At 40.4% G+C, this 12871-nt stretch overlaps 1 protein-coding gene across 2 annotated transcripts in view; it reads left to right on the top strand.

The window, feature by feature from the left end:
• The window catches only part of TGFBR3 (transforming growth factor, beta receptor III), a 143788-nt gene extending 136007 nt beyond the window's left edge, over nucleotides 1-7781 (top strand). For both annotated transcript variants that reach the window (XM_006898961.1, XM_006898962.1), the window contains one exon: nucleotides 7663-7781. In XM_006898961.1, coding sequence (XP_006899023.1) covers nucleotides 7663-7781 — 119 coding nt within the window. The remainder of the gene's footprint in view (nucleotides 1-7662) is intronic.
• Nucleotides 7782-12871: the final 5090 nt, after the last annotated feature.

Raw genomic sequence — 12871 nt, 5'->3', positions numbered from 1 at the left:
CATCAGTTCCAGGGTAAAAAGGTACTTTAGGGTAATAAACTCAGGGGTTCCCCTCATCTCTTATCAGTACTGTAAGTCTGATTTTTTTTTTATGAATTTGTGTCCAGTCTGTATTTTTCCTACCATTTTTAAGCAGGACCTTCTAAGGACACGTGTCAGAATGATGAGTGCTGGTAGCCAGGCACCATCTTCTTCTAAAGTTCACACACTGTAATAGAATATGCCCTATTTTCCTTTAATGACATAAAACTCTCATACCTTTCTATAAAAGTATTTAAAGATATCATTAAGAATTGAGAACAAAGATAAGCGATCTAACACAGTGCTTTGTTTTCAAGCTATGTTCCCTAATCCCCCGAAATTCTTATGTCCCCCACCTCCCAAGCCTAATGTTTACTGGTGTGAATGGAGAACTCATTCTCCATGGAGCAGTAGATCATTAGAGCAATAAGGACAGAACAGATGCCCCACTCCTTTATTGCTTCGTCCTTAGCTTCCTTGTAATTTTGAAGAGGAAAGACATGCATCTCCTTCATTTTTGAACATAGGTAACTGTGCTGGATCAACCAGAGGCTAATGGCAGGCCTAGCCTCTCTGTTTAGAATTTTGTTACTTTTCCATTGAACCAGTGAAGGCCATGATCTCTGACCTCACTCTAGGCCACACAGCTAGTGAAGTTGCAAGAATAACAGATAAAGTGAAGAGAAGCATTGAACATTTGGGGGGAATCCAATCTTAATCCTTTTGATTGCTAGACAAAACCTGAAACTGGTGAGAATAAAAAGCATGATCCTCTGTTACCCTTTATCCTTATTTAGTAAAGGGTTGGCAAAAAGAGAAGGACCCTCAAGGCAATAAATTGACACCGGAGCTGCAAAAGTGAGCTTACATATGGCGACGATTGTGAGGGTGATGCGGAATGGGCAGTGTTTCAGGCTTTTGTACGTGGGGTCACTATGAGCTGTAATTGATCTACTGACACCTGACAGCAAAATGAGGAGGAACTGATTCCTCTACTGATTCACAGACTTCTATAATCTTCAGAATCATTACACTTAACAATCTGATTTTTTTTTTCCTCACATAAAATATGTTGTTATTATGAACTAGCTCATCCCTGACCTTCCAGCGGGTTTTCAGAGGCAGTAAGTCCTATCTTAATCCTGCACCATCCTTATGATATCTTTCATTCTCAAGTTCATTGTTATGGTTACTTTCTTAGTCTGTGGCCTTGAGGGACTTCCTCTCTTTCACTGACCCTTTACTTTTCCCAGTATGTCTCTCGCCTTGAACTGGTTCCTCCTGAAAATATGCCCCAAATAATTGAGACCCAATTTTTATCATGCTTGCCTCTAAGGAGCACTCTGGTTGCACTGCCTTTAAGATAGATTTTTTTTAAGGTAAAAGTAAATATAGATTTATTAGAAAGTTACATATCAAAGGTATGGCCTTACTCCTTAAAAGGAAATTGGAGGAGAGGCAGAGGGCTAGTAAGACAGATTTGTTTGTTCTTTTGGCAGTCAATATCCTTTGCCAAAGCCACAATTCAAAAGCATCTATTCTTTGCTGATCAATATTCATAGTTCAACTTCAAGATGCAGAAGAAGAATTTGAAAATACGATAGCTTGGGTCAGGTATACCTTATTCTTTTAACTGACATCTTTGCTCTTAAGCACTTTGGAGAGGTCCTTGACAGCAAATTTCCCCAATGCAACACATCTTTTGACTTCTTGACAGCTGTTGTCATAGATTGATTGTGGATCCGAGTAAAAGAAATCCTAAACAACTTGAAGCTTTTCTCCATCCACCATGATTTTGCTTATTGGTCTAATGATGAGGCCTTTGGGGGTTTTTTATGTTGAGATATAATCCATATTGAGCCTTGTAGTCTTTGATCTGCTGCGGTTAGTGTTCGTTGTCATTGTCACTTTCAGCAAGCAAGATTGTGTCATATGCATAAGGCAGGTTGTTGATGAATCTCCCTCTAATCTTGATGCCACACTATTCTTCATAGAGTCCAGGTTCTCTAAGGATTCGCTCAGCATACAGATCAGATAGGGGTATGGAGAGAAGATACAACTCTGATAACCATTTTTGCTGACTTAATACCATGTAGCAATTGCTTGTTCTGTTCAGCCCACTGCTTCTTGGCCTATGTGGAAGTTTTACGTGAACAGCTCTTCGGAAACAACTTTTAAAATGACCAGAATGGACAGCTTTTAGCAGAGCAGCATTTTTAAATTAGTATTTTGGTCACAGGAATACTGACTTGTTTAAATCTGAAAATTCTTTGCACCTTTTTCTACCCTGCATAGCTGTGGGGTTCTAGGGCTATTGGCAGCCTCTGCTGTGTATTGAGAGTGAATTTGATACTCCTCTCAAGAAAACCATAAACATGAGGGTTTTGTACAGATGAGGCACCTGCAAGGGTTCCACATGTACCTACTAAGCCACAGACGGACCTTTGTCAGAAGGCTGCACCTTAACTTTCAAAGCTGACCTGTTGCCAACATGTGTTAGAAGAATTAAGACTCTCTCTTGCGGAGTATACCCCCATTGACAACCCCTTGGTCACCACACACTTTCATCCACAATCCTGACAAAAAGCAAAGCTCCGTTTAAGGTGTTTATTGCTGCTCATTGAATTTGGAGTTTTGTTGTTACTACTTCCTTCCCCCTAACACCACAGGCTTAGGAGGCATTTCTAAGTTTTGTTAAATATAGAAATAGTTTTGTCAGTAGTCAAACAAATCAAAAAAACCTTTGTGTGGTGCTTTCTAGCAAAATAAATTGTGCTGGTTCAGAAGGCTTAAAGCTCTACAAACATTGTCGTTTGGGCTATAAATCTGTTAGCATTACATACACTACAGGTTCAGAATTCCTTTATGTTAAAAACTATAGCTTCTGGTTCTCCTGGGAATATTTTATATGAACAAATTTAACTTTTATGCAAACCTGAGGAAGTCTTCAAATATGAAGATGACCCAATGGTAGAGGTTTCGGTCTGGAAGTCCCTTATTTCATTTTTTCTGTGATGAGCTATAGCAAGTTTAGATGAAGAGGGAGTGTTCTAATACAACCCAGCCAGTGGGCAGAAGTGAGGGTTCAAACCCTGCCTCAGTCCAGTTTTCACAATAAATTAAGCTGTAGAACTCAGACTTTACATGTTCTTTGTGGGGTTCAGGTAGTGTCTGCATCTATATAAAAAAACAGCCCTTAATGTGGATGACTTACACTTTAGGTGTGCTTCCCATTCATTTAGCTGCACAGAGCACCAAACCAGTTCACACGTTTGAATTATGTATGTCTACTTACATACCCAGAATGCAAGTGAGTCTAAGAAAGTTTGGTCCCCACTTTATCATGTGACAACACTGGGCATAAGGAGTTGTCAGATGATAAAATATTTTAATAAAGCTAGTATTAACTGCTTGGGAAAACTCCATATCTAAAACTACGGGGTCTCCTAACAGAGGGAAGGCAATAAATGGTGGAAATGGAGCAAAAATGTAATCAGAGACCCTTTCTGCACCTTGGAGAGTCCAGCTAATTCAGAGGTCCCCAGAACTCCTGTGTTGTTGTATGCGGTCAAGGCAATGAAGGTCCCTAAAATCATGTGCAAAACTATCTGTCCCTTTTCTGCATAGGTGTAAAAAATTGTTTTTTCATTAAAAAGTTTTGACTTTACCAGTGTAGTTGCAGGTAGTCGAAAAGCTGAAATAGTTCTACAAGACTCTGCACAAAAAAATGACAGCCCTATATTGCCCTTAACCCTGTGTCCTCCTCCCTAAAACGATGACTTTTGACTCTTTGCTGGTTCCCCCTTTGTCTCAACTATTACCAGCTTTTTGAGTGAATGTTAAGTCCCACAGAAAACCAAAGGTCAAGTGCAAACAGAATGGCCATCTTAAAGGAAGATGAAGGGCAGGAAACCGTGAAAGCCCTTAATTCCTATTTTGGAATACACTTGCTTTCCCCCATAATCTATAGGAATAACCAACCTACTTTTCTCTTGGAGAATTCCTTCTGTAAACGGTGGTGTTTTCACAAAGAGAATCAGAAAGCCCAGCTTTTGAAAATGTTTAGACATATTTAAATCTAAATACCTTTCAGGCATACGTTTGTCAGTCTTATATTTAAATATCACCTGAGAAAGAAATTCCATAAATTCCCTTTATAACTGACCAGTCTCCATAATCAGCAAGTTCTTTTCTATCTGACCCAAATCCCAGTGGCCGTGATTTCAACTCATTTCCTCATGTCCTGCCTTGAGGGAGATAGGGATGGTTGTCTGCTCCTCTAGAATAATCCTCTGTGGGCAGTTCTTGCAAGCAGCTTCCTTTGGGCTAAATAATTGGGATTCCTTTCATCTTTCTTTCAAACTCTTGTTATTGTTGTTTCTCCTTAAACCCTCTCTGTGTTACATCTTTCTTAGATAAAGTTTATTTCCTTAGTACCCAAAGCAAGACCTGTCTTGGTGAAAGATTTAGCTACAAAAAATGCAGTGGAAAGGCGATGGCAGGAAATTAGAACTGGATAGCTCTATGCCAAACTAAAGAAACAAATACATTTAGTAAAATATCTCCTAAGAAATACCTTTTTCTGTTTTTAAAAGCTCCTGGCACTATCTAGGCCCAGCCCCAGGCTGACATGTGAAATGAGTAGACTTCATCCTGTGTGCCCTTGTTGTCAGTACGCCTCTCTCCTCCTCTAAGAGCAGACACATTTCATCTGATGGTCAACTGTGATACTTAATGAGGAATCTTTGAACCTCCAGTCACTAAGTGGATCTTTTCTGCTTGGCTCATCCCTCCTCATCTCCTTCAGAAGTGGCATAATTGTGGGTTGGTTTTTTTTTTTTCTTTCACACCAAGGAATATTTTAGGAAAAATTCAGTGGGTTTTCCTCCTCCAGTGTCATGGAGCAAAGTCCCAGGAAATCATCTCAGAAAACACAAGGACTCCACCCTCCTTAGAGCAGGAACATCTATACATTCAACTTTTGTTTGGTGGATTTTTCTGCAGTGAGTAAGAAAGCCTGCTTAAATTTGTTAGAAAGTAAAATGCTATTATAAGTTTTATTATAAGCTAAAATCTTCATATCTTAACATGCAAAAATAGCCACAGAGGTAGAAGGGATAGTCTGAAGGAGGGGTTAGCGTAACATTTCCAAGTAGATTATGAAAGATCACCTGGCAGGTTATTGGACCAGAATCAAAAGGTCATGCAGTTAAATTGTCTAGTCCATCTTGATGAAAGGCATCCTACAATCTTGTACTGGGGGCAGCTGCTCTTTTGTTTTGGGTTTTATTTTGAACGGTGTTTTGAATTAAACAGGTTAAGAGTTTCCAAAGCCCTCAAAGTTAAAAGATATTTTTAATGAGTACTGATTAAAATAAACTGACATGGCAACAAATTATATTTGGCAAATAGACATCGGAAAGCAAATATTCCGACTTCCTGGGCAGGGAGTAGCACTGGCACTTTTCCTGAATGTGAATAATCAAACACATGTTAAATTCTGTAGAAAAGAAAATTGTTCACTGTTAATGGTTGAGGTAGGGCCATCTTGCAAGTGAACTTGAACTAAGCCAAAAAGGAAAGGAGTATGGCTGTTGACTCACCTCCTACTTGCTGATGCATCCTTTATTTGAAGGGACGTGGGGAGGTTTTTATAATGTGGTTCTTAAGCAGCCACATTACACCTAATTGCTAACATGAGGATCCAGCTGGTGTGTGGACCAACATGTAGGTTATAAGGGGGCTGCTGAACACTTAAAGTGTATTGAGATTTGTTCAAGTCTCTGGAGTATTTTTTGTGAACATCAGAATTTCTGGGAAATTTGATTCTCTTGTAGAAATAAAGGTCCCACTCAGAAAGAAGGGAATTTTTGGCAGAAAGTTGGTGCCATGCAGGCACACTTCTCCACCCATAATTACTTCCATGCATGAAGGGTAGGGGGAAATTCTGAGGAGGGTAAAAAAAAAAAGAGAAAGTGAAAGAACTGCAGTGCCCATCAGGGATACTGAGTGTGCTTCCCCTGCCTCAGCCCACCAGTTCTGGAGGCAGATGTATTCAGAGGAAACACAGCAAGCGTCAGATATACAACAAGCATATAAACACTGAGTCTGAAGCAAAAATGCATGGTGTTGTGTGTTTCGTCAAATGGGTGACAGAGAAAGCCATAACTAGACACAAGGGCATGAGCTGGTGCTATGCTTTGCAGGACTGCTTTCTTGGCAGAGGCTGTGAGAGGCCCTAGAAAGGGAGTGGAAGTAGTGGGCTCAGGTTCCCGTCCTCTGAGGGCAGAGCCTTTGCTGTTATTTTATTTTAAGGAAGTAGCCAGGAGGGTTGCTTATCTCTGGCTGATAGATGTGTGTTTCAGCATGACAGGAAAGAAGAGCCTCATTCATAAACAGACCCAGCCCTTTGGGGCTTCCCACATTTGAGGAAAGACTGCTTACAAGAAGTTTGTTGATGCTCTGACTTTTAAAGAAAACAGTGTTTTTCACTGGAGAGCCCTGATCACTTTTCCTCACCTAGAGTCCTTTTTTGAGGACTTCCCTGAGGCCAGTTTTGCTTAAAAAAAAAAAAGCTAACTCTAGGACCTTTTGTAATATTGAATGCAAACCATGTGTGTGACCTGAGATTTCCTCCCTCTCCAACACAGTGCACCATTGGCACAAAGAATAAATTTAACTGAAATACAGTAGAGTGTGTGTTAAAAAGTGAGTTCTTTCGTGTGATGGGAGATACCGTGGCCTCCCCAGTGAACCCCAGGATAGAAGTAGGTGTGCTTCCTGGCAACAGCCTTCCCCATGTGCAAAGCCTCTTTCTTTCCTCAGGTTTTTCACACAGCAGTCTCACCACTTCCTGCCCCATTGCTAAGGTAGGTTATCTGCTTAGTGCACAAGGCACTCTCTACTCGTAGTGGTGCTCACTTCTGGCCACCACATGCACAACAGAACAAAATATTGCTAGGTCCTGTGCAATCCCCACTATTGGCTACAGATTGGACAGTTGTGCTCTATACAGTTTTCATTGGCTGCTTTTTAGTCACAGATTGCCAGGTCTTTCTTCGTAGTCTTATTCTGAAAGTCCTTCTGTTCAAGTCATAGCAGCATGTGCACCTCCACAGACAGATGGGTGGTTGACTTTGTATGAGGAGCACCAGCCAGGAATCTGAGTCTATGAGGAAAGATGAAAACTCCCATTAAACCATCATTGAACCTCTTTTATATCTGCCAGGGTACCAAGTGCCCCTTAGAGTTCAAAAGTCTCACTTGGCATACTCTGCAGTAATTATGAGAATTGATGGGTCACAGTTATTGAAGACAAATGCTTATCACTTGGGGTGCATAGAACAGATGTTGGGCCCCCAAATCTGGGGAACTTTGTATCAGCTGTCAAGGTTCTTGGCCACTGTGTTAACTGTTATTTGAATTCATAATGATCTTCCCTTCTGCATTCAGGAGGCCTTGCAAGCAAAACAACCAGTAACAAAAACAAACAGGAAAACCTGTCAAGGTCTAACATCCAAGGCCTAGTCCAGCTACTTCTGCACTAAAATGCCAAAGTGGAAGTGTTTGGGTTTTTTTGTTTTTTTTTCAGGAATGTACCTGCCTAATATGCACCTCTCTTAACTTCTCTATTAACTGCAGGGACAACAGCAGGAAGGCAGCCAGTCCCTACCACCCCACCTGCCTCGGAGAACAGTAGCGCAGCCCACAGCATCGGCAGCACACAGAGCACACCTTGCTCCAGCAGCAGCACTGCCTAGCTGGGCTGATGCCCCCAAGGGCTAGGCCTGGCAGCTGGTGCCACGTGCCCAAACGTGGAAGGCTTCTGTTTGGATTCCTTGTAAAGAGTGAATTTCAATATAAAGTCACCTGATATATTTACCCCCTCTACCCAGGGCTAAGATAACCTGCCCCCTGGACTTCTAACTTCCATGCTAGAATTTCTGTAAGAAAGCAAAGATGGTGGCCCTTTTCACCGGCCCCTCACAGGCTTGGGGGTTCTCAATGTGAAACATATGCCAGTTTTTAAAATGCTGCTTCATCCAGGTAAGAACGTCAATATTTGGAGCCCTGAATTTTAGACAGACTCAAGGAATTGGTAAGAGATTTCTAGCCAGAGGGTAGAACCAGTAAGATGTGGCCAAAGATCCTTTTGTGTCTGAAGGGAGACATATAATGAAAGAAATGCTTTAAGACTTTGTAAACATCCTCCAGGTCTCATTTGCACCTTTCTTGGGATGCATCCTTCTTGATCTTACTGCCATATGCTGTGAGGTCTGAAGTGTCGCTTGATGGGTGCTGCCCTGGGGACTGCATCCTGACACACATCAAGGCAACATTCCTTCCTTGTGCCCTGGGCCAAAGCCAGTGCTGATTCCCTTTGTAGCATGCTGTGTCTCTATACACTTGCACACCAACTATAAAAATGTCTTAATGCTCATTTTCCCCATTTTTATAGACATATCAAAATTGAAAAATATCTAAATTCTGGGACTAACAATTTGTGCCCATGTATGACATTTTGCTCAGAGAGACGAACAGATATTTTGGGGAAGAATTCAGTTGTAGAGTGAAGAGGAATTTCTTTGGCTCTGCGTGCATGCACGCAAGTACAGGTATAGGATACCTATCAGTTGGCACATTAATTTTTTAAGTTAGAGAATATTCATTTTCCATGTGAAAATGCTCTGTACTTTCAGGGGTTGGAAATTCTTTTTAAGTACATCTGGCGGAACCTTTTTAATAGACCCTTTGTAAAAGCCACGCTCTTGTAGTTGCAAATGCATGGCCGGTCATGTTAGCCTCCATCCATTTATTTATCTGGGCAATGTCAATAGTTCTGCCAAGAAAGTATTGAGATAAGGAAAAGGGCACTCATTTCATTCTTTTGCCTTAATATAGCCCAAACACAAAAAAGAATTTGAGGGGAGTTCCTTTAAATAGAATAATAAGATGCCACTTTGCAGCTACAATAAGCTCAACTGATACCTCTATGTTAAGAGAGAATGCCAGAGGAAAATTTCCATGCCAGATCATTTACTGAGGAGGATCGCTGCATTGTTAATGAAATATTATTCTTTTTCCATAATTCTTCTCAAATGACTCAGAAGTCCACAAGCACAACAGGCTGGATTCTACTCCCAAAATATTCACAAGTATATCTCGCTGCCTTAAAAATAAAAAAGCTGTGCCTGGTTCTTTGCGATTGGAACCCGGAGAAGGAAATGAGGCTCAACACCTGAAGCCAGTGTCCCCAGGACAAGTTGGTGGAGATTGTTAGCCGTCGTTAACCAATCTCTGAGGAATACTGATTGATTTTCTAGGCGTAAGCATTCACTCAGGATCATTTTAACAAAAAAAGATTGAAAACTTTGCAAATTTCCACAGGCAAGTAATCAAGATGTGAGATTAGAGAACATTTTTCTCAGTTCATTTTTTTTAACATAAGGGTATCAGAATGGAAGACCTAAATTACTCTACCTGTGATTGAAAATAATGCGCTTTGCCTAACCTTCAGCAGAATGTATTGTTTTAGCATATTCTATGTATTAAAAAAGTTTAAAGATGTCTTCAAAGAAGACTAGAGTCTTTAAGTCACTTATAGCTATATTTTACTACCAAAAAATTGTGTATAAAGATATATTTAAGAGTTTTAGATAAATTTAAGTTACTCCATATGAAATGTTTAATTTCAGTTACTGTGAATTCTTTTTGATTAGTTTTTTGCTTTATAAACAAAATAAAAACAGTCCTTTTCCATCTTGTCTAAAAAAAGAGAAATTAGGAGGTATTAAAAGATCCATGTCATAGGTGGGCAGGGTGGCCCTTTGTAATATATTTAAATGTATATTTTTGAAAGAGATGCTACATTACCAATTATTTTATAAATAACTCTAATTCACAGATTTCTAGTTGCAAATCAAACATTTTTTTAAAAGGGAAAAATCATCTTAGATTTGAGCAAATTTATTTTAGTCTGTTTGTCAGAAGTATTACTTAAATTACAGTATCAGTGTCAGTGAAACTTTGATCCCATGTTTATTGGTGAGTGAATGACATTAACTACTTCTGAAGTGTTTCTTAACAATGAATGTTAAAGAATAGGGGTTTTTCTCCCTAGCTTTCTGTTACAGCATTTCTGATTACTCCATATTTCACAGTTAATACAAAGTACAAGTTCTACTTTTATAACTTGTTAACTGTTTTGAAAGCTTTAAAACTGTTGTCATATTCCAATCAAACTTTTCTTTCTGCAAGATACTTTGTTATATCTGCTGGCTAAACCATTCACAGAGGCCATTTTGTTGGTTTAATGCTAAAGCTGTCTTGAAATGCTTTTGAACTCTATGACAAACATTAACACTCTATAGCCCTTTCACAATGTGGTGTTTACCAGCTGTTACTCTGTATTTTAAAGAGATAGTCCATATAAGCTGTTTGTATAGCATTTTCAAGACAAAAAAAAAAAAGAAAAAAGTTTTTCCTTGTCCTGTAATGAGATTGTAAACCCATTTCCTGCATGATTGTGTGTTTGTGTGTGTGTGTGTGTGTGTGTGTGTGTGTGGTGCACACACCTGCCAGCTATCTTGTAATGTAACTACCTCATGGTTTGAATGGTGACTGTACTGCTGGTTGTGTCAACAGAGCACATTTTGTTAGGTGAGTCGTGGATGTGGCTTTTCCTCTTTGTTTTATCTTTGGTTTGTTCATAAAACTGACAGATTTTTTTCCTAAAGTGGACTATTACCAGTTTCCAAATTCAATACTTCTCTCTTCTGGATTTGTTTGTTGTTTTTTTCCCGAATGAGCCTGATTATATTGCTGTCCTTCACCAAATACAGGGGTAAAAAGAGTACCCTTGGAAAACCTGTGGCCAGTGTGAACACCCCTATTGTATTCCTTTTCTCTGTTCAGTGTCTCAGAAACTTTGTGAACATGCTTAGATGTATACTTTTGATAACCACAGTTTTAAGTATTTTATCTGTGCATAATAAAGAGATATATATCAATTATTAAAATGTGTATTGTTTGGTCATCTTTACCACCAGACACAGAGCTTTCCTCATTGTGACTTTATCTTCTACTCCAATTGTATGGATGAGGAGGGGAGGGAGAAGACTAAGCCCTTTCTTACATTTCTGCCCCTTTCTGGGACAGAGGGATAGAATGCAAGAACACAGCAGCAGTAGTTACCTCATTTCCTGAAAAATGGACAGGAAACTTGGAAATAGGGATGGACTTGTAACTCATTCCTGAGCCGTCTACCTGAGCCACCAAGGCCAGAAAAGGGAAATGATACCTATTTGTTGCTAATTGCCATAGAGATGCTCTCCAACAGGCCAGCTCCACAAACAACAAAGTACTGCCCAGTCCTGCATTATCCCCACAATCTGGTACCATTGTGACCCATAGGACTTCCATTGGCCAATTTTCAGAAGTTGATCACCAGGCCTCTCTTCCTGATCCATCTTAATCTGGAAGCTTCTCTGAAACCTTTCAACATCTTGTCTTTCACTGACAGATGAGTGGAAGCTCTGTGAAGTGGCATTCTGGCCTCCTGTGTGAAGATGAGAATTCTACCACTGAACCTCCATGGCTCTGCTGTTTTCATTCTCCTCAGATACGACAATGCTGCTTTTCTTCCAGCATCTTCCAGTTGCCCAAACCCAAAATCGGAATCTTCCTTAGTTTCTGCTTGGCTCCTGAAATCTCACATTAATAAGTCCAAATGCTGTCCTACCTTTAACTCTCCAGACTGCTGACTTATTTCACCTCTCACTTCTATCAACCAGTGACCAAGCCCCCATTAACTCTCAAGCTAAATTTCTGTAACAGCCTCCTAACCAGGATGCCCACTCTCCCTGTTTGCTTCTTTCCAATGCTGTCTCCAACGTGCAGTCCCAGTAATCCCAAAGAGACTAAATTTGCCACTCCCCACTTTATCACTCACTCATTGTTGTTGAGCCAGAAATGACACACAGCTGACCCTCTTGCTCATCTGTCTCCTGAAGAGCAGGTGGTAGATGTGAACCATCTGGTTTTGGGTTGGCAGTGCAACCAACTCATTACCCACTAGGCCACTGGAGCCCCAATCTATAGACTTTGCCTTCAGGATTAAATTGAAACTACATGTTATGTGTAGTCAAGTTGCCTGTGACCCATAGCGACCCTATGTATAGCAGCTCTGAAGCCTGCCCTGTCCTGAGCCAGTTTCACTAATACTGACATACCAATAACCCCCATTGCCCCATTTACTGTATCAATCCATCTCATCTGGGGTCTTGTGGCATCCCTCCATCATTCCAAGCATGATTTTCTTCTCAAAGGACCACTTTGCAGGCCACATGCCCAAAGTATGTGAGACAGAACTTAAAATCCTACCCACCAAGGATAAACATGGTTTCACCTTCTCCAAGACAGACATAATTGTTTTCTTGGTGGTCCATGGTATATTCAGTACTCTTCTCCAGCACCACAACTGAAAGGCATTGATTCTTCTATCATCCTTAGTCATTGTCCAACTCTCTGAAGCATAACAAGTAATTGAGAACACCATGTTCTGAATTAGGTACACCTTAGTCTCTAGACTGACATTGTTGCTTTTCAGCACTCTGGAGAGGTCCCTGACAGCAGATTTTTTCCCAATGCAATTTGTTTTTTTATTTCCTGACTGCTGGTGTTAAGAGTGTTGATTGTGGAGTTGAGCAAGCCGTAATTGTTAACAACCTACACAGGATTTCAAAGAAGAATGGCTATCATTCTGGCTAGTTCTTTCTCCTCTCTGGAGTGCCCTAGCTGTTCTGAACATCTCCATTTCCTCCTATGGTTTGGTGTGCTGAGGGACAGAGTG

This window comes from Elephantulus edwardii, unplaced genomic scaffold (assembly GCF_000299155.1).
Source record: "Elephantulus edwardii isolate Elephantulus edwardi_28Jun2011 unplaced genomic scaffold, EleEdw1.0 scaffold00242, whole genome shotgun sequence".
Classification (NCBI taxonomy): domain Eukaryota; kingdom Metazoa; phylum Chordata; class Mammalia; order Macroscelidea; family Macroscelididae; genus Elephantulus; species Elephantulus edwardii.
This window is presented reverse-complemented; position numbering and strand designations above follow the sequence as displayed.